Source organism: Choloepus didactylus, chromosome 21 (assembly GCF_015220235.1).
Source record: "Choloepus didactylus isolate mChoDid1 chromosome 21, mChoDid1.pri, whole genome shotgun sequence".
Lineage (NCBI taxonomy): Eukaryota > Metazoa > Chordata > Mammalia > Pilosa > Megalonychidae > Choloepus > Choloepus didactylus.
Window position 1 is genome coordinate 27,672,199 of NC_051327.1, and position 23,039 is coordinate 27,695,237.

Here is a 23,039-nt window from a genome sequence, read left to right on the forward strand (position 1 = left end):
GTTTTATGTTTCCATCACCCCAGAAAGATCCCTTGTGCTTTTTGCAGTCAATCTCCACTTCTACCCTGCAGCCCCAGAAAACCCCTGATCTGCTTTTAATCTCTACAGATTTGCCTTTTCTTGAAGTGTAATAAAAATGAAATCCTGTGCTTGTAGTCTTTTGTGTCTGGCTTCTTTCACCTAGCATAATGCGTTTGAAGTTCATCGTGTTGCGGTATGTATCAGTGCCTCATTCCTTTTCGTGGCTGAACAGCATTTCATTGTTGGACGGACCACATTGTGTCTGTCTGTTCCTCGGCCAGTGGACACTGGGCTTTGGGAACAGAGCTTCTCAGCGTTCGCGGGCCCATCTCTGCGTGGACGCACGTGCTCGTTCCTCTTGGTGGAGTTGCCCTGTTGGATGGTAAGCTTATGTCTGCCTTTTTAAGAAACTGCCAAATGCTTTTCCTAAGTGGTTAGATCAGTGTATGTTTTTTCCAGCTATATACGAGGGTTCTGGTTTCTCCATGTCCTTGCCAACATTTGTTATCATCAGTTGTTTTGATTAGAGCCGATCTAGGGAGTGGTATCTCATTGTGGTTTTAATTTTCATTTCCCTAAGGACTAATGATGTTGAGCATCTTTTCATGTGCTTCCTAGCCATTTCTGTGTCTTTTTTGATGAGATGTCTGTTTGAGTCTTTTGCCCACTTTTTTTTTTAAATTGCGCTTTTGTTTTGTTGAGTTGCAAGAATTCTTTATTTATTCTGGATACAAGTTCTTTATCAGATATATGACTCTCAAATATTTTTTCCCAGTCTTTGTCTTGACTTTTGATTTTATTAATAGTGTCTTTTAAGCTCAAAATTCAATTTATGCTAAACAAGAAGTCCATTCTTTGTAACATCCCTGTGTGAATTATCTTACTTTTTATGATTTCTGATGCCAAGGGTCCGTTTGCCTATGTAATTTCTCACAAGGGTTCCGCATGGCTGGGAAAGCCTGTCTAGACAGTTGGAGTGGATTTGTGCTGTGCCTAGATACTCCTGGGTGCTTGCTAGAATAATACCTAAAACTCGAAACATTCTCATCTTCCCACCTAAGAAGCGTTGCTGTTGGCGGTGTGGGGCTGGGGCCTTGTTTCTGTGACTCGTGACCCTAGGATCTGTTGGCTGTTCTTCCGGGTCCCCCATCCTCTGGCTGCGGCGGGTTGTGGTGACCATTGGCTGCTGGCTTTGCCTCCCGGCCCAGAGGCGTGAGGGCTCGTTTTCAGCACTGCCCCTCGCGAGGAGCCACTCCTCTTGAGTGTAGCGTGAAGGTCAAGTGCACAGTGCTCCCCACTCCAGTTGCATAAAGGCTTCTGGATAACATGTTCTCATTTGGCAATTGCAGGTGAAGGACTTAACTAAATACTTGGATCCCAGCGGGCTCGGTGTGATCAGTTTTGAAGACTTCTTCAGAGGGATCACAGCCATCAGAAATGGAGGTCAGTGCTCCACCGTGCTTGTCTTGCCGTCTGTCCGTCCTCTGTTCTGCCACTTACCTGCCCCTCCCTAGGCCACCCTGTCTTAAGGACCCTCACGCCTCCAAGCTCCTTTTGCCGAGCAGCGCTTCTCTTCTCCTCTGCTCTCACTCACCTTGCCACCCAGAATCAACGACTCAGCTACTGTCCGTAATGTTAGGAAGCTGCTGCCATTTTCACAAAGGTTTTATCATGAAAAGTATTGGAAGATTTTCACAGCGAACACTGTATGTGGACACCATCTGTGTTCTACAGCCAGCATTCTCCTATCTCTCCACCAGATCCACCTGTTTTGTGTTTTTTTTGGTGGGGGTACATTTCATATCAGAGTACTTCAGTGCACTTTACCCTGAGTACTCTGGCATGCATGTCGCTAACTAGAGTGCAGGATTTGTTTGGTGTTCTTTTTTTTTTTTTAGTACAGATTTACTGCCAGTGAAGCGTGTGAACCTCAGGTGTGCCGATTATGCCCTTGGTGATGCAGCTTTCCATCCAGAGCAGCTCCCCGTGCCCCTCTCGGGGACCCCCCCCCACAGGCAGTCCCTGGGCTGGGTTCTGTTGCCACAGGTTGGGTCAGCCTCTCTTGGCTTCACAGAAATAGGACCCTCCTTGCGCCAACTGGTGCCGCCTCTTTTCCTCAGGAGGTGTCTGCGGGATGCGTTCCTCCCAGGCTCCTTTCCGGGGCGCGGTGCCCACTGTGGATGGCCACATGGTCTTCACCTGTTCCCTGCCCGGGTGTGCCCGAGCTCCTCCCAGCTGTGGGCTTTAGGGGTAAAGCTTCTGAGAACACTTGGGTGTGAGTCTCTTCATGGATGTTCGGTTTCCTTCCTCATGGCAGAACCTGAGTGTGGTGGCACCTGAGCGTGGCTCTGCTTCCCACCCCCCCCCCCCAGTGTGATCGCACGCGACCCTCCCGTTTCCTCCGGGGGGTGCTGTGGAGCAAAGGTGGGTGGGAGGCATCAGCTCCCTGGCTCTTGCTCTCCTTCCTCCTCCTCTGGCCTCGGGGTGCAGCAGGTTTGGGGCGACCTGCAGGGCCGAGGTTGCTGTCGGGGAGCGGTCAGGCTAAGCCCGAGGTCGTCCTTGGTGGTTTTTGGTGGAGCTATCAGCCACTTCTCTGGTTCTGTCCTGTCCCCCAGTCACCACCCGTCACGTCAGGTTGGGACGGGGTTTTCTAAAACGTTGAGCCCTCGGTTGCTCTGTGGAGTTCCCGGTGCCAGCCTCTGGCCGTCTCCATTCGCTCTTCTGCCCCCTCAACCCGTGCACAGGTGTCCCAGCCGTGGGGTGCCTGTGGGGAGCAGGTGGCCTGGCCTTTGCCTGTCAGGGGCACGTCCTGGGGAGGGGGAGGCGCGAGGCGCCTGTGTCAGCACCGTGAGGGCAGCGCTTGGGCTGCATGGCTGGCCCTGGAGAAGAGCTGTCTCTGCAGAGGGGCCAGGAGCAGAAGTGGAGGCCAGGAGGGCAAGGGTGGGAGCGGTGAGTGCGGCTGCGGGGGTGCGAGGAAGGGCGGGACCCAGGCGGGACCAGGTGGCCTCTGTTTCAGAGCTGAGTGTCCGCAGGTCCGGGCGAGTATGGCTGGGTCTCTTTGGTCTAACTGATGAGTTGTGATCCTTAGGTGATGTTTTGAGGATATGCAGCTAGGGAAGGTATTTACATCCTCACCCTGGGTGGCTTCCGGGATGGAGATGTGCGTGCAGGGCCTTGGGAGAGCCCAGGTCTCCGGGGGGTGCCTCCCCTGGGTCCTTGCAGGGCTGTGCCCAAGCCCCCTGGAGCCCTGCTGTGTCCACCGGCAGCTTCTCTAGTTAACCTCTGGGATATTCTAGCTATAGGCGCTTTTTTCCTCTTAGTTTTAAATATTTCTGTTTTCCATTATGATTTGTTTTTTGACCCATCAATTATATAAAAATTTTCTTAATTTCTAAACGTAATTTTTAAATCTTGTTATTAATTTCAAACCCAATGTTGGTTGGAGAATGTAATCTTTATGCAGGGAGTTTCTCATATTCGTTAAGTTTGTTCTATGGTCCCTTTCACGGTCAGCTTTTACCAGTGCTGTGTGTGTGCTTGAAAGGATGTTTACTTCCTAACTCTCAGGTTTGTGGGTTCACATGTGCGTTAGCTGCAGACTCACTGGCTGTTGTTCAGATCCTCTGCAGCCTCGTGTTGGCCGCTTGCTCTCTCCTTGGTGTTTGTGGGACTCGGGGCCTCTGAAATCCCCCCATGGATGTGGCTGTGGGGCATGGAGCCAGCTCAGCTCCAGGGGTGCTGCACGGCCCCGGCCCCCAGCTCGGGGTCAGGGCTCCTCCACAAGGGGCCACGTTCTGCCGTAACACAGCTCGCCAGCCGCTGGCCTGCCTTGGGAGAGAGAAGGGCAGGGCATGAGAGCCTGTGGCCAGGAAAGCTGGTTGCGTGCTTGTGAAGCCACAGGGGTCCTGGGCTTCAGCCTCCCCCACAGGGAGGCAGCTCTGGTGGGTCAGCCTTGGCACCAGGGGCAGGAGGTCGGGCCAAGGGCGCCCCCAGCTGCGCATCGATGCTGGCAGCATGGGGGGCTGTGGGCTCTGCGCTTGTGCTTGCAATCCACCATCATCAGCATCTCACCACGAGAGAAAGTGAAACAGCATCGGAATGAAAGCAAGAAGGAGACGGGTTTGAAATTGGGATCTTGCAGCATTTTGAAAGAAAGGAGAGTGGGAACCCTGAACTACCTTTCAGCCCAAGGCCGGGGCCGCTGCAGGAGGCCACCATGTCTGCCAGACACGCTCCGCACTTGTTGGAGCAGTGGCCTAGTTTGAGCGGAAGTGCAAGGAGATGTCACCGTGAGAGCCACAGGCTTTGCTTCAGGAGTCAGCGAAGCTAGAGAGGGCGTCGTCACAAATAGGCCACCCCCCAGTCTGAAAGAATAAGGTAAATGTGCATAAAAGATTTCCACTTAATTGAAAAGCATCTAGTTCTTACAGAGAAAGTTGGTTTGAGTTATGCTTAGTTCCCATGAAGAATGCAGAGATGCTGGTTGTGTCCCCTCTTCCTCAAGGCCCGCCACCGGGAGCCTGTGCGATCACCCAGGCCCAAGACGGGCTGTGTTTTGAGAACTTGAATTCTGTGTTTCATTTTTTAGAAGTGCAAGTGAAACTGTTAACATCCAGTGGTGGGAAAGTAGGCCAGGGACTGTCTAGCCTTTTACAGAGTATCTCAGCTGCATGGAGGTGATTAGTCCTCCACCCGTCTGCCCCAGAAACCAAAAGCCACCATAATTTCTGTTCCCAGTACCTGCAGGACGGAAAAGAAAAAAAAGGCAGAAAACCCATACAGAGTTGTGTTGCAGTTCTCTTGAATACAAGCCCTAACTCATCCGCGTGTGGTTCCAGGCGCCCTCTTGGTGAGGGCGAGGGCCGGTTAGCGGCCAGCACTGCCCCTGGCAGGCCCCTTGGCCCCCGGCAGCACTCCTGCCACGCCCAATCCCTGCCGCTCGTTTATCTGGGCTCCCGAGGGAACAAGACAAAGCAGAGCAGCAGCAAAACCACCCCGGTTCTTAAAGCCAAAGCTGCACAGGGGTGTGTGGCCCAAGGGTCTTACAGCCACCAAGCCGTGTCCGATGGGCTGAGAGCCTCCTGTCCCAACCCAACACACGGATGTTTGATCTCTTACAGTTGTCAGGGAAGACTTATTATTCCGTTTAAATGAAGAGGAATCTTCACAAGCAGGCGGACTTGGCATGTCCTGCCACCATGGATGGTGAGGGGCCACTCAGCACACGTTTCCTTGCCTTCCCAGCCACTGGGGCTGCTGGGGTGATTCCGGCCGCTGGCCTTTCTGACCCCAATGGGGGTCCGTGACAGCAGAGGCATGTGTTTTCTCCGTGGGGGCTCAGATGTTCTCTGGGCCTCCTCTGGCCCAGGATAGCTGGTCAGCTGGAGAAGGCGAAGCACTTTCCTGGGGTGGGGGGGCCGTGCCGCTGCACTGTGCCCTCAGGAGCCTCGGCTCCACTTTGCACATAAGTTGCTGATGTTCGTACGAGTAGCCAATATATTTTAAATAAGTAATTGGGTTGATGGTGGAACGGTATCTGGAAGCATCAGAGCCCTGTGTCGCCGGCTCTCCGGGCTGTACTTGGTGCCTGAGCTGGACCGAAGGAGTGTGGGGGCAAAACTTTCCTTACTACAAGATCAGACACTTGTCATCGAAGGCAAGGTGACCCAGAGGAGGAAAATCACTGCCTGTGACCCCCCGGGGCGAGGTGCCTGGTGCCCCACCTCTCCCCAAACGCCCTTCTTTTCAAATCAGCCCCATTGACACCTGACACTTCTTAAAAGCCCAAAGCAGTTCTACAGGGTTTGATATCTTGCTATTTTTCTTCTGCGACACTGCCCAGTTCTTAAGAAATAAAAATGAAATTACCCCTCATGTGCACCACCTTCTTGTGCTGCTGGGGTTGCGCAGCTCCTCCTTCCCAGCCAGCCGGGCCTGGGTTCCTCGGGGCGTCTGGGCCAGCGTCTGTCTCACCTCCCACCGCCCGACCGCCCCCGACCCTTCCCGGGGCGGTGCCGGGCTCACTGCTGACGGCTGACTCTCCTTCCCCGCAGATTCCGAGCCGCTGGGAGGAGAGGCGCCGGCCTGTGACGAGGAGCCTCTGGCCGGCCCCGAGGAACTCGACGACTTTGTCACCTATGAGGCAAGTCTCTTTACCAAAGGGCTAAGAAGGGGCTTGATGTGTTACCTCTTCCTTCCATGCAGTAGAAATACTCTTTATTTTTATTTTTAGCTAAGAACAACTTACGGATGGCCCCACGGCCCCACCCCCCCCGGACCAGGGGCTGGGACTGAACCTGCCTTCTCTGGGGATGTGATTCCACACCCAGTAGAGTGTTTCTTGAATTTTTAGATGTTATTTTTTCCACAATGAAAGAACATTTCTTTTTACGGTTTTCAGATGTCATTTTTTAAGGGAGTGGAACTAGGCATGGTGAAACTTGGTGAAAGATTGTTAATTTTTTAAAAAGGTCATACCTCACGTAGTCTTAAAACATCACCTAGGAATCTGAATGGAGACTATGTGGGTTACCTCAGACGTCACGTTCGACACTCTGAGATAAGTAAGCCTTTTATTGATTTTCTGCAAATGATTCTAGTTCAGAACCCATTTTTGATGGGGACACTATAGAGTTCAAAAAACGTATCGGTCCAAGATGATGTGCCCAGCTCTTCAGGGACTGTCTTCCTGCTGGGGATGCTCGATGGGCTTTAGGAGGGCCTGACATTTTCCCAAGGTGTCCTTTTGGCTGTAGCTTGTGACAGAATTCCCAGGAGAAAGCTAGTGATGTAGCGAAGATTCACTGAGGGGTCCCACTGGGAAGGAGAGGAGGTAAGAGCTGCCCCCAACCTGGGGGGACGGGAACAAGGACGAGCGCCCCATCCAGGAAGCTGGAAGGCCCTGGGGGAAGCACACGCTTATCAGGACTTCTGGAAGAGATTGGAAAGCACAGGAAGAACCTGGCGCAAACAGAAACATAGAGTGCTGTCACAAAAGAATTGTTTCCACTCTGTTTTCTCCTTTCCTTGCTCCTCCTCCCACTGCAAATTGTTATCAGAATGGTTAGCAAGTAAAAATCAAAAGCCACTCTGTTTTTAGACCCAGAGTTAGTTTGTTGAAACCCAGCAAAGATACTGACCTTTGCTTCTCCGGCCCTGGCCAGGACAGCAGAAGTCTGGTGGAGTGTGTCTAGAAGCAGTTAGACTTTGTCCAAGGTGGCCATGTGCCTTCGGGTGAAAACACAGAAGCACAGGTTTTGCAGAAAGCCCAGCAGATAGGAAGGCCAGGTCTTTGCCAGTTCAGAGAAGCCGTGACAAAGCCTGGACAGCTGCCCCTTGGCGCTGCCAGCACGACGGGAAGGCGTCTCAGCAGCAAACCTCCCTTGGAGTCGGGCGGCCGTCCCAGCGTCTGAGGGTAAGAAGAGCCAGGCCGTGGCAGGAAGCTGCGTTCCCTGTGGTCTCCATTTCCCGCAGAGGAGAAAAGCACAGTGGCACGGACAGTCGGGGGCCACTGGGCAGGTTGCCACCTTGAGTTACTGCCGGCTCTGACACGGCGGCTTAGGTGACTTCTAACCACTGAATGTGACTTTGACGTGTAGTATAATTTTCTGAGCTGCCCTTGGTGTGCGTTCGTCTTAAGATCTGTAATTTGTCAAGGTTTTAGAAGTTGTAGCATAGATTTGTGGGCCTCTAGGCAGAGCTAGGTCCTCTCTGGGTGGCAAATACGAATTGGTAGAGGCATATCTGTGAGAGGTATTTTAGCCACTACACTCTGAGCAAATGTACAATGCTCTAAGATTATTTTTTGCCTCTCTTCAAAGGCAGATGCTTTCCTTGTTTCCCTGGGAAACCACCTGGCTTGCTGACATTTCTACAGCGTGGCTGTTACCAACAGAAGCAAACCCACGGCCGGTGTTTGAAGGCCCAGGAGCCCCAGCCGGCCCGGTGCCCCAGCCCAGCCCCGGGACCCCTCCGAGCCGACTGCCCTCTGGCCCCCTCCCTCGGGCTGTGTGGCCAGTAGAGCAGGCCCCAGCCACCCACGGCCCCAGGGCGCCTGTGAATGTGGGCGCCTGGGCTGCTGGATGGGCCTCTGGGACCTCTGCTTGCTTATGGTTTCGGCAAAGTAAGGGGTAAATGCATAACAAAACCTTTTGAAAAGTAGGAAACAGCATTCTTCTGTGTATGCATCACGTATACTTTATTAACTCCCCGGTGGTGCGGGGAGGAGGGAGGTGGGCCGGGGGGTGTTGCCCCCTTCATCAGGCTCAGAGATAAGGAAGCTGTTGAGAATGGGGTGTGTGGCAAGGCCACGGCCAGCCTCTGATCTGGGGGAGTTGGGATTTGCATAACGTTTCCCTCCTTGTTTCTGTGCCTCTGGAGAATTATTTTGGTCATGAACTGTTTTGTGTAAGATCTAAGGAGGGTTTAAGATGCAGGCACCCCAAGCCTTTAGCACAAGAAGGTTGCAAATTTTGATGTGAATTCTTGGCGTAGAGAAGTAACCAGGCCTGAGTGCCGGCTGCCTCCTCTCCTTCTTTGCTGGGAGAAACACTCAGCTTGGTGTTGTGTGAGCTGTGCTTGGTGGAAAGAAAGAGTTGTTTTGTTTTTGTCAGTGCCCGAGCTGCGTATCGGGGTCATGGGCCAGATAAGCCAGGAGGACATCACACATCTGCCAAGAAGCAATGGATGGTTGTTTTTTAAAAAGCTGACCTTAGGAGACAAGTGCTGGTACTTATAAGAAATCGTTCTCTGAAAGTCTTTGGGAGAACATCCACACCCTGACTCTTCCTCCTGTTGGGGAGGAATGGGGTGCCTGGGGCCTGAGCAGCTGCCCCAGGGAGGGGTCCACGTGGCCACCATCACAGACCAGGGGCAGCACGCTTTGGAGGTCTGAGGTAGGTCTTCCTGGCATCTTTTGGGGTACCAACATGTTGGTCTGCTGGGTGACACTTCGGTGGGTGGCTGCAGCAGTGTTCCCTCAGATCGTTTCCTCAGCTCTGCTTTGGATCTCGTGCCCAGCTGTCCACTGTGCCTTCCCCACTGCCTGGGCTCTGACATGCAGACCCCACCTGCTTTCCTGGCCACTCCAGCCTTTCCTGTGCAGTTGGGGCTGAGCCAGCCTTGTGCTGGCTCCCGCCCGGCCAGGCATGCTGAGGTGGTGGTGACGGGTCTGGGCCTTGCCTCGGAGGTCTTGCTTGAGGAAAAGAGAATAGCTCAGTGACAGTGAAACAAACTAGAGCTGATGGCCTCTTAAAGCGACTTCCTGGTTTCAGACATTAAATGGAGTGCTTTTGATGAATTGCTTATTTGCCTTAGATTCTGAGGAAGATCAGATTTTTACTTGAAAATGTACGTAGCATAATTGAACATTCCATTGGAATGGAGCATGTTCTATGTCGTTCTGTTTTATTCTCTGGCCTCATCAGCAGACAGCAGGGATTTTCCACTTCTGTTTGACACATTTGCCCCATAGTCTGTCAGCTAACCGTTTTGTGGGTGCCGCTTGCTTTGAAGAGCTCCTGCCTGTGTTGTCTCCTGTAACTTGATAAATTCGTACCTTAGGAGAGGAATATTGCTAACCCCATTTTACAGATGCGTGGGATAGGCTTGGAGTAGTTAAGTTGCGTACCCAGGGTCACGGCTGGTGGACCGAGCACTGGGCCCTGGGTTTCTCAGTGGCCACACGAGGCTTGTGCACTGCTTCCCGCTGGATGGTGTGGGCCTCTGGTTGACCCTTGCTTGGCTGAGGGCTGGCGGCTTTGTTATGACAGCACGTCCCAGCACACCCTGTCCACACGTTAGGGTACCGGAGCTGGAGTACAAAGGGCTCTCTTTCCAGCTAAAACTGTAACTTTTCTGAAACCTTCTTTGTTTGCAAATTGTTAACCTCAGAATCTTTTGATCATCAAATGTTGGCTACTTTTCCTAACCTGCAATTGCATTTTAATTAAAGTTAAGATTATAAATTGAAAATGGGCTGTTTACTGATTGTTCAGTTTTACATTCATTTATACAACCCACAGATATTTATTGTGTTCTTTATGCCAGGTCCTGTGCAAGGTGCTGGGTGTATACAAGTAAAAACAGTAGATATTATTGAGAAAATAGATGCTTCAACAATCAGTACATGAAGAAATCTGTATGATTTATAATGTAGTGTTCCAGTTTGCTAAAGGTGCCATTATACTAAATACCAGAACGGGACTGGCTTTTATATAGGGGATTTATTAGGTTACAAATAACCCAAGTTCCAAGGCCATAAAAGTGTCCAAACTAAGGCATCAACAAGAGGACACCTTCACTGAAGGAAGGCCAGTGGCATCCGGAACACCTCTCTCAGCTGGGAAGGCACGTGGCTGGTGTCTGCTGATCCTTTGTTCCTTGGTTCTGGTTTCAAAAAGGCTTTCTCCAAAATGTCTCTGGGCTTCTGTCTCTCTTAGCTTCTCTCTCTCAGCTCCTGTGCATCTCTACTTGTTCTCCTAGGGCATTTAAGTGTCTGGGGATCCTCTCTTAGCTTCTCCGGGGCAAACTCTGGGCTTCATCTCTTAGCTTAGCATCTCCAAATGTCTTTCTGTCTGCATCTCCAAGCATCTGCATCTGTGTTGGCTCTTAGCTTCTCTTAAGTACTCCAGTGAACTACTCAAGACTCACCCTGAATTGGCGGGGTCCACACCTTCATGGAAATAATTTAATCAAAGGTTTCACCCACAGTTGAGTCACATCTCCATGGAAACACTCACTCAAAAATTTCCACCCTAATCGAAAGACTAGTAAGTCTGCCCCCAGAAAACTGAAATAAAGAACACGGCTTTTATGGGGGGGAGGGGGGCATAATAAATTCAAACTAGCATATGTAGTAAGTATTTTGAAGTTAGACCAGGTTGAATTTCAAAACAATAGCTTGAAGGTATGTAACGTATGGATGGTGACTTTTTAATTTAGAAATGCACATGGCTGTGCTGACCAGTGAGAACTCGTTGTAGAATTGGAAAAGCCAATCATCAAATTCATGTGGAACAGTAAGGGACCCTGGAAAAGCCAAATCAAATGTGAAGAAGAAGAACAAATTTGGAGGACTCACATTTCCAAATTTTAGAACTTATTACAAAGCCACAGTAATCAAAACAGGATGGTACTGGCACAAGGACAGACATGTAGACCAGTGGAATCAAACTGAGAGCTCATAATCAACTATCACATCTGTGGTCAGTTAATGTCTGACAAGGCTGCCAGGTCCACTTGTTACAGAAGGAACAGTCTCTTCAACAGACGGTGCTGGGAAGACTGGATCTCCGCATGCAGAAGAATGAGGATCCCTGTCTCACACCATATACAAAAATCAACTCAAAATGGATCAAAGACGTAAATATTAATAACCAGAACTGTACAACTCCTAGAATAAAATGTAGGGAAGCATCTTCAGGCCCTTGTGTTAGGCAACAGTTTCTTAGGTTTTACACTCAAAGCATAAGCAACAGAACAAAAAATAGGTAAATGGGACTTTATCAAAATTTAAAACTTTTGCATCGAAGGATTTCATCATATCGGACGGTGTACAGAATGGGAGAAAATATTTGGAAACCATGTATCTGATAAGGGTTTAATATCCAGATTATATAGAAATCCTACGACTTACAAAAAGACAATCCAGTTAAAAAATGGGCAGAAGTCTTGAACAGACTTTTCTCCAAAGATATACAAATGACCAAAAAGCACATGAAAAAATGCTCAGCATCATTAACCATTAGGGAAATAAAACCATGGTGAAATGCCATTTCACCCCCACGAGAATGGCCACTATTAAAAAATGGAAAAAAAAAAGTGCAGGAGAGGGTGTGAAGGAGTAGGAACCCTCGCACACTGCTGGTGCGAACATCAGTCTTCCTCAGGAGGACAAGTATAGAGTTGCCGTGTGCCCTGGCAGTCCCTCTTCCAGACACATACCACAAAGAATCGAAGGTGGGGACTTGACCAGATACTCACACGCCAGTGTTCCTAGCGGCACTGTTCACGGTCTCCAAAAGCGGCAAGCAGCCCATGTGTCCATCCACAGATACACGGATAAACAACATGTGGTCTCTGCACACAATGGATGCTCCTCGGCCATAAACAGACGTGAAGCGCTGCTGCACATGGCAGCGTGGGTGAGCCTTGAAGACCTTGTGCTGAGGGAAGTAAGCCAGGTGCAAAAGGTCAAACCTTGTATGATCCCACTGATATGAAATAATTAGAATGAGCAAATGCAGAGTTGGAAACCAGAATTCAGGTTACCGGGGGCTGGGATGCAGTAGGGAACAGGCCGCTAACCCTTCATTGGTGCAGAGCTCCTGTGTGGGGTGATGCCCGAGTCCTGGTGACGGTGGCATCGGCAGCACAGCATTGTGAGTGTAACTAGCACTTTTACACTGAAGTTCATATTTAAATTTTAGCTTCTATGTATATGTTACTAGAATAAAAATTAACGCATACAACACAACAGTGAACCCTAATGTAAATGATGGACTGTCGTTAGTAGTGCAGTTAGGATGGTCTTTCATCAATCATAACACACTATGCAGGGTGCTAATAACAGGGAAAACTGCGTGGGGGGGTATAAACTCTGTACTTTCTGCATGATTTTTGTAAACCTACGACTTCTCAAAAAAAAAAGAAATGCAGCGTAATATAAAAGTGCATCTGCTCACCTTACTGAACTCAAAGAAATGACGGGCTGGAGGCCACAGAACGAGCTTGGCTCTGCTGGGACTCATTGTGTGATGTGGTGTTTGCATCTGTTTAAATATATTTATATTTTAAATATAGATCTATACAAATATAAATATATATATAAATATAAATAATTTAAAAATTATTCTAATCTTGTTTTCTTTTGTTGGGCAGGTATCAGTTTTTCATTTTTGAAAACACCTTGATCCTGTGTTGTGAGACATCTCTGCTTATACCAACGGCAGGGCCTCCTCCCGGCCTAGAGCTGCCCCCCGGCCAGGTCCCGGTGACGCTGGCCCAGGCGAGGCGTGGAGACTGACTCCGGGCCTTTCTCCTAGGCCGCCGAGGTGAGCGACAGCGCATACATGGGCTCCGAGAGCACCTATAGCGAGTGCGAGACCTTCACAGACGAGGACACGAGCACCCTGGTGCACGCTGAGCTGCAGCACGAGGGCGATGCCGACAGCGCAGGGGGCTCGGCCGTGCCCTCCGAGTGCCTGGATGCTGCCGAGGAGCCCGAGCCCGGCGCGCTGCTGCTGCTCACGGGCAGGTCAGTGGTCGTGGCTGTGCGGCAGGGGCACCCAGCGCATGGCCTGCTGTGGCCAGGGACTTCCTGGGCCAGGTTCATGCCGGCTCCCCTCCCCTGCCCACTGGCCCTGAGAGCCCCGTTGCAGCGACATCCTGCTGCTGCTGCCGGAGCTGGTTTTAAAAACGCACAGCTCAGCTGGCTGTAGACAGCACCCGTGGGTGAGAACCTGACCCCTCTCTCCCATGGACCAGGGCGCAGTGTCCTCTCCAGGGTCCGTCAGTCCCCACAGCATCCCCCAGCCCCAGGAGTGTCCTTAGGCCTGTCTTTAGCACCAGCAGGGAGCTCTCTGTGGTTGGGGGGATCAGGCCAGGGGGGCATTTAGACTTTGCCCTCGGATGCAGAAAGCCGTCACTCTCAGCAGGCCTGAAAGTGTTTTGTTTTACTTTTTTCATTTCACTTTTGGTTTGACCCTCACAATGTTTTTGTTTTTTACTTTTTAATTGAAGTATATCATGCCTTCAGGTAAGTGCGCATATCCCAGCAGCTTTCACTTAAGGGGTTGTGAGAGTCCCCTATATTCTTGTGCATAGTTGTGAATCATTTTATTATTAGAATTAGCCTTTGGATGAATATGTGACAACTTTTTAATTCGTTCCACTGTGATGGGCCTTTCAGTAGTTTGCAGATTTGGGTTTTGTGAATGAAGCTGCCATAAGCATGTCCTGTCCTCTGGGGGCCTGCCGTGGGCCTCAGAGTGGGGTAGCGTGTGTTTGAGCTAGTAGTAGTTCCTGCCGGACAGTTCTCAGCGGGGGTGACCTGGGAGCATCCCTGGCTGTGTATGGTGCCCCACGTCCCCCTCAGCGCCCAACCCCATTTCTTTTCCCTGTTGGCTTCCTGGGGGGCATGTGTGCTGTCGCAGTAGGTTCTACTTGCATTTCCCAGATGACAAACGGGGTGCAGTGCCTTTCCTTCTGTTCTGATTCTTCCCACTGTGCTCCACGGGCTCCCTGAGCCACCCGTGTCTGTGGGATCGTGTAGATTTGGGGAGAATACGGGTGATGGGGAGACCCAGGGAAGAAAGTTGGGAAGGAGGAGGAGGGTCAGGGAAGGAGGAGGGCCCCGGGAGACACACCTTCGGGCTCTTCTGGTGCTTGTCGACGTGGAGGCTGAAGTGAAGGCCCCTGCACTGTGGCGGGGGTGAGTGGAGGAGGTGCTTCCTGTGTTGCATAACCCGTGACTCTTCCCCTTAAGATATTTGTCATTGGGTTAATGTCCCATTTAAAGGAATTTTTTTCCCACTTGTTTTAAAAGTAGTTAAGTGTTTGGGGGACCAAATATTTTGAAAAGCTTATCCCTGACAAAGATGCTGGATAGTAATTGAATTTTACCCCTTTTCTATTGCTCTTGGGTTCTCGGTTGGGGATGTGCGTAGGAGAGCTCTGATTTCCACAAGTCTAGCTGTGTGGTCGGACACGATGTGTGTAGCTGTCATCAGTTCTCTGCCAGATAGGAGACCCCTGTCCTTTGGAGACCCCTGTCCCCTCAGAGACCCCTGTCCTCCAGAGATACCTGTGCTTCAGAGGCACTTGAAGTGTGGCTCATTGGAAGTGTAAGATGCACACCAGATCTTACAGGCTCACTAGGAACAAAAGTGTAAACAATCTCAAGTTTTAAAATTATAATATTCTGGATATATCGGGTTAAGTCAAACGTGTTAAAATCCATCCTGCCTGCCTCTCGCCCTTGTCCTAATGTGCTCCCACAGATTTCTGCCAGAGAGCCTGGCCCATGGCCTTGCTCAGGCTGTGCGGTGGGGCCCACGTCCTGTCTGTCTCCCCCCACAGGTCTCTCTCGCAGGGCCAGCCCGTCGTCACGGTGATCGGTGGTGAGGAGCATTTTGAGGACTATGGAGAGGGCAGTGAGGGGGAGCTGTCCCCGGAGACCCCGCCCCTCTGCAATGGTGGGGACGGCTGTGGAGTCTCTGCCTTTCTTTCCCCCAGGTAACACAGTCCCGGCACCGTGCCCACTTCCTTCCCTTCGTCTTCTCGATTTCAGTTGTAGGGAGTGTCCCTTTTGAGTTCATAAAGTGGTAAGAGAAAACTTGCTTTATTTGATGTAACAGAATTAAGTAAATCACATCCAGAATGTTTCAACTCATGCTTGATGAAGGCTGGCTGCAGTGCCTGCCACCCGGCGCGTTCCCAGATCACTCTGGGCCCATGAGGCCTTGGCTGAGCCACGGGGCCCCGAGCTGGCACTTGGAAACTGGGCGTCACAGGGTCCTCACCCACCGCCTGGACGGAGGCTTTAGCAACACCCTCAGTTTTTTGGATTGATTTTGTTGTAGTTATCTGACATTCCAAAACTGTCTGAGAAGTTCTGACGTTGAGTAAATTGAACTGTAGCCTCGAAAGGGTGAGACGAGACAAAGACGTTCTCTCATGGAGGGCCGGTCATTCCCAAGTCAGCTCCCTCTCAGGGCTGTGAGGAAGTTCATAGGAGAAGGCAGAGTCCATTTTATTTTTGTTCAAAACAAGGAGTTTTAAAATACGGTGTCTCCAGGCCTGGCAGTGTCTCCTCCATGCTCAGCTCAGCAGAGGGTGTGCCTGCTGACGATCGCTGCCTCCTCAGGTGAGCCCTTACCTGCTGGCTTGGCATGTCCACTACAGCCACCTCTGCCCTTTGCTCCCATTTCGTGAAATTCTCCAGCTTTGACAACAGCAGAAATTAGATCTCTTTAAACCGGTGGCCATGAGATTCTTCCTTTCTGGGGGTTCTCCTCCAGGGCCCCCTACGCCCTCTCCAGAGCTGCCCCCAGCCTCGGCAGGAGCAGGGCCCCTTCAGGTATCTCTGGCCTCGCTGCCTCCTGTGTGCCGACGGTTGGCAGGTTCCCTCTGCAACCACTCGTGCTGGAGGGTAGTTTTGATATAAAGGCTGAAGGACTTAAAGTATTTCTAAAAACCTCGTCTCATTAGTTTGTCCCCATTTTTTGTCTAGTACTTTCACTGTTTCTGTTCAAAGTACGATCCCTGGGCTACCATTGTGTTTCACTTTTAACCTTTCTTTAAATGAAACTTCCAAATTGGTTTCCCAAAGCTTTTGGGTCCTAATGCCCCAGGGACAGTGCCTTCTCGCCCGGTGCAGATGCTTGACCATCTGCTCGGTACCCCTGGAAGCAGGGAGTGGCAGACAGCACCACCAGAAACCAGGAATCTGAGCTAAAAAATTCTGAGCTTTTAACAGAGGTCTTTAAGGAGGCGAAATTAGTGGTGATTGACCATGTTCTTTGATGTAGTGGCTTTCTTAGTGCCATTACTAAAATAGCAAGTGAAAAATCCACTTGGAGGTCTCCTTGAGCTTCATATTTGTGTTTTTGGCAAAGTAGAAATCAGTGTGTCTAGTAATCTGTCATCTGGCTAAGGAGGTTTTTAAACTTGATTTACCGTGAACCTGTCGGGCCTCATCAGGTCTCCCTGTGCACCTGAACAGGAGGGCAGGTGCCCGCAGGGGCTGCTGTGCTCACTGAGGTGCAGCCCGGCTCCCGGGGCTTCATGGAGAGGTGGGGGGCTCAGCAGTTTAAAGGTGAGAGCTGGAACCTTCCGCAGCTGCCCCACAGCCTGCTCTTGCTTGGCCCGTCTGCATCCCGCTGAGGCCTCATCCCCCTGGTGGGAGTCGCCGGTGACCTGACTGGACTTCGCTCTCTCCTCACCGACCCTCTCCTCTCTCCAGCTCCGACCAGCTTGCCACCAGGCTGCACAGCTTCCTCACTGAGGAGGCCCTTGAGTTTTACTGTAGCCAGTGCCACAAACAAATCACCCGCCTCGAGGACCTCTCTGCTCGCCTGAACGATCTTGAAATGAATAGGTAACCGGCCTCGTGCTGCCTGCTCTTCGCCCGCGGGGTGAGGGGGCTCTCGCTGTCCTCAGCACCCGCCGTGCTGCTCTGGCCAGCTGGCCCTGCTGTGAGCTGGCCGGGGAGAGCTGGGTGGGCAGCGGGAGCCCCCGGCCCCGGCCCCTCCCTGCATGTTGCTGTGTCAGTGCTCCTGGCTCTGGGGTGCATGCTGCGGTCTCGTCACAAGGGGCGGAGGTGGTCTTCGGTGGGCCGTGCTGTCCTGCTTACAGACGTCGGGTCTTAGAAAGAAGACGCTTGCTTCATTTTACTAAAAGATTTCTTTGATTGTGAGTCCTGTGAGACAGCACTGAGAAACTTAAAATACGATTTGGTCTTTTAAAATGGATTCATGAAGAGGGTTAGAGATGTTAGTTGACATCAGGGTTTGTCTGTACTCGAGGAGGGCCCCTTCCCTGACTTTATTTTGTAAGGCTGCCTTCGACTCGGTGACCAGAAGAAATCCCGCCCCGCCACCTTGTTTCTAAGACAGCAGCTGGGGCCCCAGCATGCCCTGTGGCCCTGCCCTCTCTTCCTTCTCTGTCTCTTCTCACTCTCCTGCTTCCAGGTCCACACAGCCTTTCCTCTCCTGCATCCCGTGCCGAGCTCCCTAAGGAGACACTTCCTTTCACTGGCTCCTCACAGCCCCACAATCTTCAGACAGAGAAAACATTTTGGGTTGTTTGCAACTAGTGATGTCTCCATTGAGCATGTTGCTGATTCAGCTTCTGTTGTGCTCCAGTCCCTGGGCTGGCTGCTTTGGGGAGGGTCTGGAACACACCCTCCAGCAGCTGCAGAGAAGAGGCAACCACAAAGCCTCCCTTGTGCAGGGTGGAAAGGCACGGCTCCTTGAAACATGCCAATGCGTGCCGGTGCTCTGTGGGAGAAGGGGCAGTGGAATGCGGGGGTCACAGAAGGCGGCAGGAAAGTTCAGTATGTGGTGGAGTCTTTAGAGACCTGCTCACTGGTCTTGAGGACCCTGCCCCACTTTAGGGACTTCAGCCAAGAGCAGCTCACTCTTCATGGCGGCTCCGCACTGCAGACACCTGTGCCTGCATCTTCCTCCAGCCCTGGTTCCAGTGCGTTTGATATTTTCCCAGTGAGCTCTTTTAATTCTTTTTTTAGCAGCTAGGTGCATGTTCCATGCAACATTGCAAAACCAAGGCCTCAAGCAAATGCCCCAGTTCAGGGGAGAGGATGGGGTGGGGCCCTCCTCCCTCCTGGCTGGTGGAGGTCCCCGCACACCCCTCGGGCCGGCGGGATGGAGGGAAACACAAGCTCACCTTGATGGGGCCTCGTGCGTCTGCCGGTCCCCAAGATCCTCTGGCCTCTTGGAGGAAACCGGTTCTCGCCCATGTCTGCCTAGCTGGGCCCCGTGTGGACTTGATGGCCGCAGTTGGGCAGGTGTGAGGTCGGGGTCTCTGTGAGTGTCAGCGTGTGACACGGGTTCCATCTCCCTCTCAGAAGACTGTGACCCACACCTCGAGTACCTGCCCCAAGACAGCCGTGCTCACCTCTACCGGGCTTCGGGGGGCTGAGAACAGCCCGTCAGGGGTCCTCTTGTGCAGGCCCTGCCGCCCCCTCCTCGAGACTATCAAGGGGGTGACACGTTGTTAAGGTCAACATCATTAGGATACATGGCTGCCAGTCAGAAGATCCCCCCAAGATGGTCACAGAGATCTGAATCTTGCCTATTGACTGCCGTGGAATTGCCTCAAGATAAACTTATTTGGTTATAGTTTATGGGTAATAAAAGGTAATTTAGTCCAAACCATATCCTGGAAGCTTTGACGTCAGATATAACAACTCTACCCAGAACACGCCTGCAGCTATGGTGTTTTCCAGGTATCTGGGAGCCTCGGTGAAAACGTTTTTTTTTGTAGAAATTGAGAAGTCTGTTTTCCTTGGAGATACAGTTTCAGATGATAAACCTGCCCTGGAGCTTTTAGTTTAGGGGAGCCTTGGTGATTCTAGCATGAAATGAGATTTGTATTAAAATGCACGGTATCAGGCAGGGCCCGGGCAGAGAAGGGTGGCTCCCAGGTTTATCACGCAGCATCTCCCGTCACCCGCCATAGCGAGACTGGCACAGGGGGTGAGGTGGCGCTGCCAAGAAGCGGACCCTGAAGAACCGGGAGCAGCAGCTGCACTGGCAGCCACGGCTGCTGGCGAGAGCACCCCAGATGGAGCCCCCCCCAGGGCTGAGGGCCAGCCTCCTGGGTGCAGGGCAGCCGCTGTGCGCCCCCTGGAACTTGCCGGAAAACCCCCCGCGGATGGAGCCGGGCACTGGAGAGGCGGCTGGGGCAGCCCACGTGCCTCTGGAACCGGAGCAAAGGCCGCCCTAGCGGTGTCCCTCCAGGCGCCCCCGACAGCTCGGCCTTGCAGGGAAAGCGCAGAAGGGCCCGGAGGGCGAGCTGCCGCGGGGGGATGTGAGTCGGCACCGGCACAGCATGCGTTTTCCCAAATAGATTTTCCTGCTCCGTTCTTTTCTTTTTTTTTTTTAAATCATATTTTTTACTGTAGACTATAATATATATACATAAAAGTGGTAACTTCCCAAGTGCAATTTAACAAGTAGAGGGCAAATTTCAAAGAATATTATAGGTTACAATTCCACAGTTTGTTTTTTCCTTATTATGAAATATAACATATATACAAAAAGGTGCTATCTCCCAAAACATGATTTAACTAGTAGATATATAGGAAATTTCCAACATTGTTAAGAGTTATAGTACCATAGTTTTGGACATTTCCTTATTGTGAAGTCTAACATATATACAAAAAGTTATGGCTTTCAAATGACAATTTAACAAGTAGCTATAGAACACATTTCAAAGGACTCTATGGGTTATAGCTCCACCACTTCAGTTTTTTTCTTCTAACTATTCTAATGCCCTGGCAACTAAGGAAAAGAAAATTATGTAAGGATTCAGTATTCATAATCCTTTGTTAAATTCCATCTTGTCTGTTGCTATCCCTTCCTCTAGTTTAATCACTTTCCCGATCTTCAGGAATGTCTAGGCAGTGACCACCCTAACCTGTTCATGTTGAAAAGGGGTGTCCATTTTATGGGAAAAAGGGACACATCTAGTTGCTGTTCTTGAATAGGCTGTTGTCTCTGGGTTTCAGAACTTAGCTGGCATAGAGGCTCTCTGAAGGATTTAAGTTTCTGACAAATAAATTTTAGTGAGTGAAACTTCTGTGGAGCATGGTATTCCTATTAACTATAGTTCCTAGTATGCAATGTATAGATTTTTCCCATGTACCCTTCTGTTGTCAATCCAGTCTTTTTTTTTAAAGCAATTTTATTGAGATACATTCACAAACCATATAATCCATCCAAAGAGTACAGTCAATGGCTCACATATACTTGTGCATTCATCACCACAATCAGTTTTAGAACATTTTAATTCTCCAAAAAATAAATAATCAAGATGGAAATTAAAAAGAACATTGAAAACATCTGATACCCCTTACCCCCATTATTTATTTATTTATTTATCTATCTATCTATCTATCTATCTATCTATCTATCTATCTATCTATTTATTTATGTGGTTATTTTTCTACTCATCTGTCCATACACTGGATCCAGGGAGTGTCAGTCTCAGGGTTTTCACAATCACACAGTCACACCATGTAAGCTACATAGTTACAGAGTCATCAAGAATCAGGCTACTGGATCCCAGTTCACCAGTTTCAGGTATTTCCTTCTAGCTATTCTGATACACTCGAAACTGAAAAGGGCAATCTATATTATGCATGAGAATAACCTCCAGAGTGACCTTTTGACTTCATTTGAGACCTCTCAGCCACTGAGATTATTTGGTTTCGTTTCTCTTTACCCTGTTGGTTAAGAAGGTTTTCTCAGTCTGCTCTATTCATAAAGGACAATCATAGATGTGTTTGAGATGAATCAGCTGAAGAGGGAGGTGGCCCGTGTGGCTGCCGTGCATTCAAGGACCGTGACCCTCACTCAGGGAGACAAGGTGTCCTTCTCCTGGTTGAGGTTAATAGTTTGGAAGTTAAATTGGGAAATAAAATTGTGGACTCCAGAAGTGAAGATAAGGTAAGTAAGGCCCTGTTGGCTACTTCCAATGGTTACGTTAGAAGGTGACGTGTAACTGACTGTATTTACTGCCCTGAAGTGGCAACAGAAAAGGTTTTTCAGATCACTGTCCAGGTGAGTCCTTGGAATGTGACGCATCAGTGCCTGAGTTAAAACCGATGACGCAGCGATCCAGCTGGAAACAGGCCCGAGTCCCTCTTCCTGTGAGCGGCCTTCGCATGGCCGAGTGTCTGGGGGTGGCCGCCCTCACGGGCATTTGGGGCACAGCCCTCGACTGTGGCCTGCTGTGGCGACCCTGTGATTGCACCGCGTCCTGAGATGTCTTGCCCTGGGGGCCTTTACCACGTGGCGCTCACCCGGGGGGAGGCCCCGCGTGCCCGCGCCCAGGTCAAGGACACGCCCTGTCCGCGTCAGCCTTGACTTCCTGTTTCCTCGCTCTTCACTGTCTGTTCTCTGACATGATTTTCCGGTTTGTTTTTATTTCTGCACAGTCCGACAAAGCGGCTTTCCAGCAGGAAGGTGGCAAGGTAGGCAAATGCTTCATTATTTATTGAAAAATATTCATCTAACACGTATGGTTAATTATGGTTCTTAAGAAGATGTTTTTTAAAAATATTTTAAGACAATTTTAAACATTATTTTTCATGGTCTTGATTGAAAATAATTTAAGGGGCTTGGTTGTAAAAAGTCTTTCCGAGGGTTGTGGACCTCACCTGGATTTGTGACGAGCAGTTTATGTTGGAAGCTTCCGCTGCTCCCAGGGTCTGTTCCAGCCTAGCCCTGACGCACCTGCCAAGCCGCCCATGTCAAGCCCAGCTCTGCTCTGCCTCCTTCCCGCCCGCAGCGGTTCTCCTTTCGGCACCCCAGGGGTGATCTCTCAGAAGGGCAAGGGACGTGTGCCCACCTCCGAGTTTCTAAATAACAGGCTGTGTGGTCATTTGTTTATTTTTCAGTCTTACATATTGTCTGTTGGCTTCCTACTGTGATAGATGACAACACACGTTTCTCCTCTCCCAGCCAGTACAGATAAATGATGGTTTTTGGTTGTGCAGGGTTTACGTGTTATAAGAGGCCAGTGTTGTTCACAGGAAGCTATGTCTACCGTTATTGCCTTTGCTTTCTAAGGCAAATTATTGCTTCTCCTGGAATGAATAATTGCTGTCATGGGCTCATTAGCACCATCGTCTTCGTTGCCCAGTTCCCTACAGAGCCATGGCACTCCTCTCCGCTGTCGTCTGAGCACCCTCGGCAGGGACTCGCTTGGCTCGGGCCCTGGAGTCTCCTCGCTGGGTATCGTGGATTCCGTGTGTTTGCTTCAGGGCTGGCTCCAGCACCCTGAACCCTGTCTTCTTCCTTGTTTCTGTCTCCATTTTTTGTGCAACATGTCTTCTGGTAGTTTCTTGAGAAAAGAGATACATGGGAGATGTATTTTGAGACCTTGCTTATCTGAAATGCAGTAGTTTTGCTCTTGCACATTGGCTTGGTGTAGAATTCTAGACTGGAGATGCTCTCTCATTAGAATTTCTGACGCCAGTGCTCATTGTCTTCTCCAGCTGCTCCTAAGAGGCTTGGTGCTACTGAGTTTGTCCCTTTGTGAATGACTTTCCCCTGGAAGCTTTTAGGATGTTTGCTTACCCCTGGAGTTCAGAAATCTTTTATAATGAGTCTTTTGAGTCCTTTCTTTCCTTTTTTTCCATTCATTATTCCAGGCAAAATGAAATATGTCCCTTTTCACCCTGGGAACTCATGTCCCTTAGTTCTGGGAAACTTTCCTGGCTGTCCCCTTGCTGGTGTCCTCCCTTCCGTTCTACTCTTTCTGGAACCCTG

General features: G+C 50.5%; 1 protein-coding gene across 6 annotated transcripts in view; it reads left to right on the forward strand.

Moving 5' to 3' along the window:
* RAB11FIP3 (RAB11 family interacting protein 3) overlaps window positions 1-23,039 on the forward strand; it is a 92,562-nt gene that overhangs the window by 54,154 nt on the left and 15,369 nt on the right. For 5 of the 6 annotated variants that reach the window (XR_005213527.1, XR_005213526.1, XM_037814116.1 and 2 more), the window contains exons 2-7: window positions 1,371-1,464; window positions 6,075-6,163; window positions 13,065-13,276; window positions 15,100-15,255; window positions 16,985-17,119; window positions 21,704-21,739. Coding sequence is in view for 4 of the 6 variants with exons in the window: in XM_037814116.1 (XP_037670044.1) it covers window positions 1,371-1,464; window positions 6,075-6,163; window positions 13,065-13,276; window positions 15,100-15,255; window positions 16,985-17,119; window positions 21,704-21,739 (722 nt within the window). In the remaining 2 variants the exon portion in view is untranslated. The remainder of the gene's footprint in view (window positions 1-1,370; window positions 1,465-6,074; window positions 6,164-13,064; window positions 13,277-15,099; window positions 15,256-16,984; window positions 17,120-21,703; window positions 21,740-23,039) is intronic. The other variant, XM_037814115.1, reaches the window with a different exon arrangement.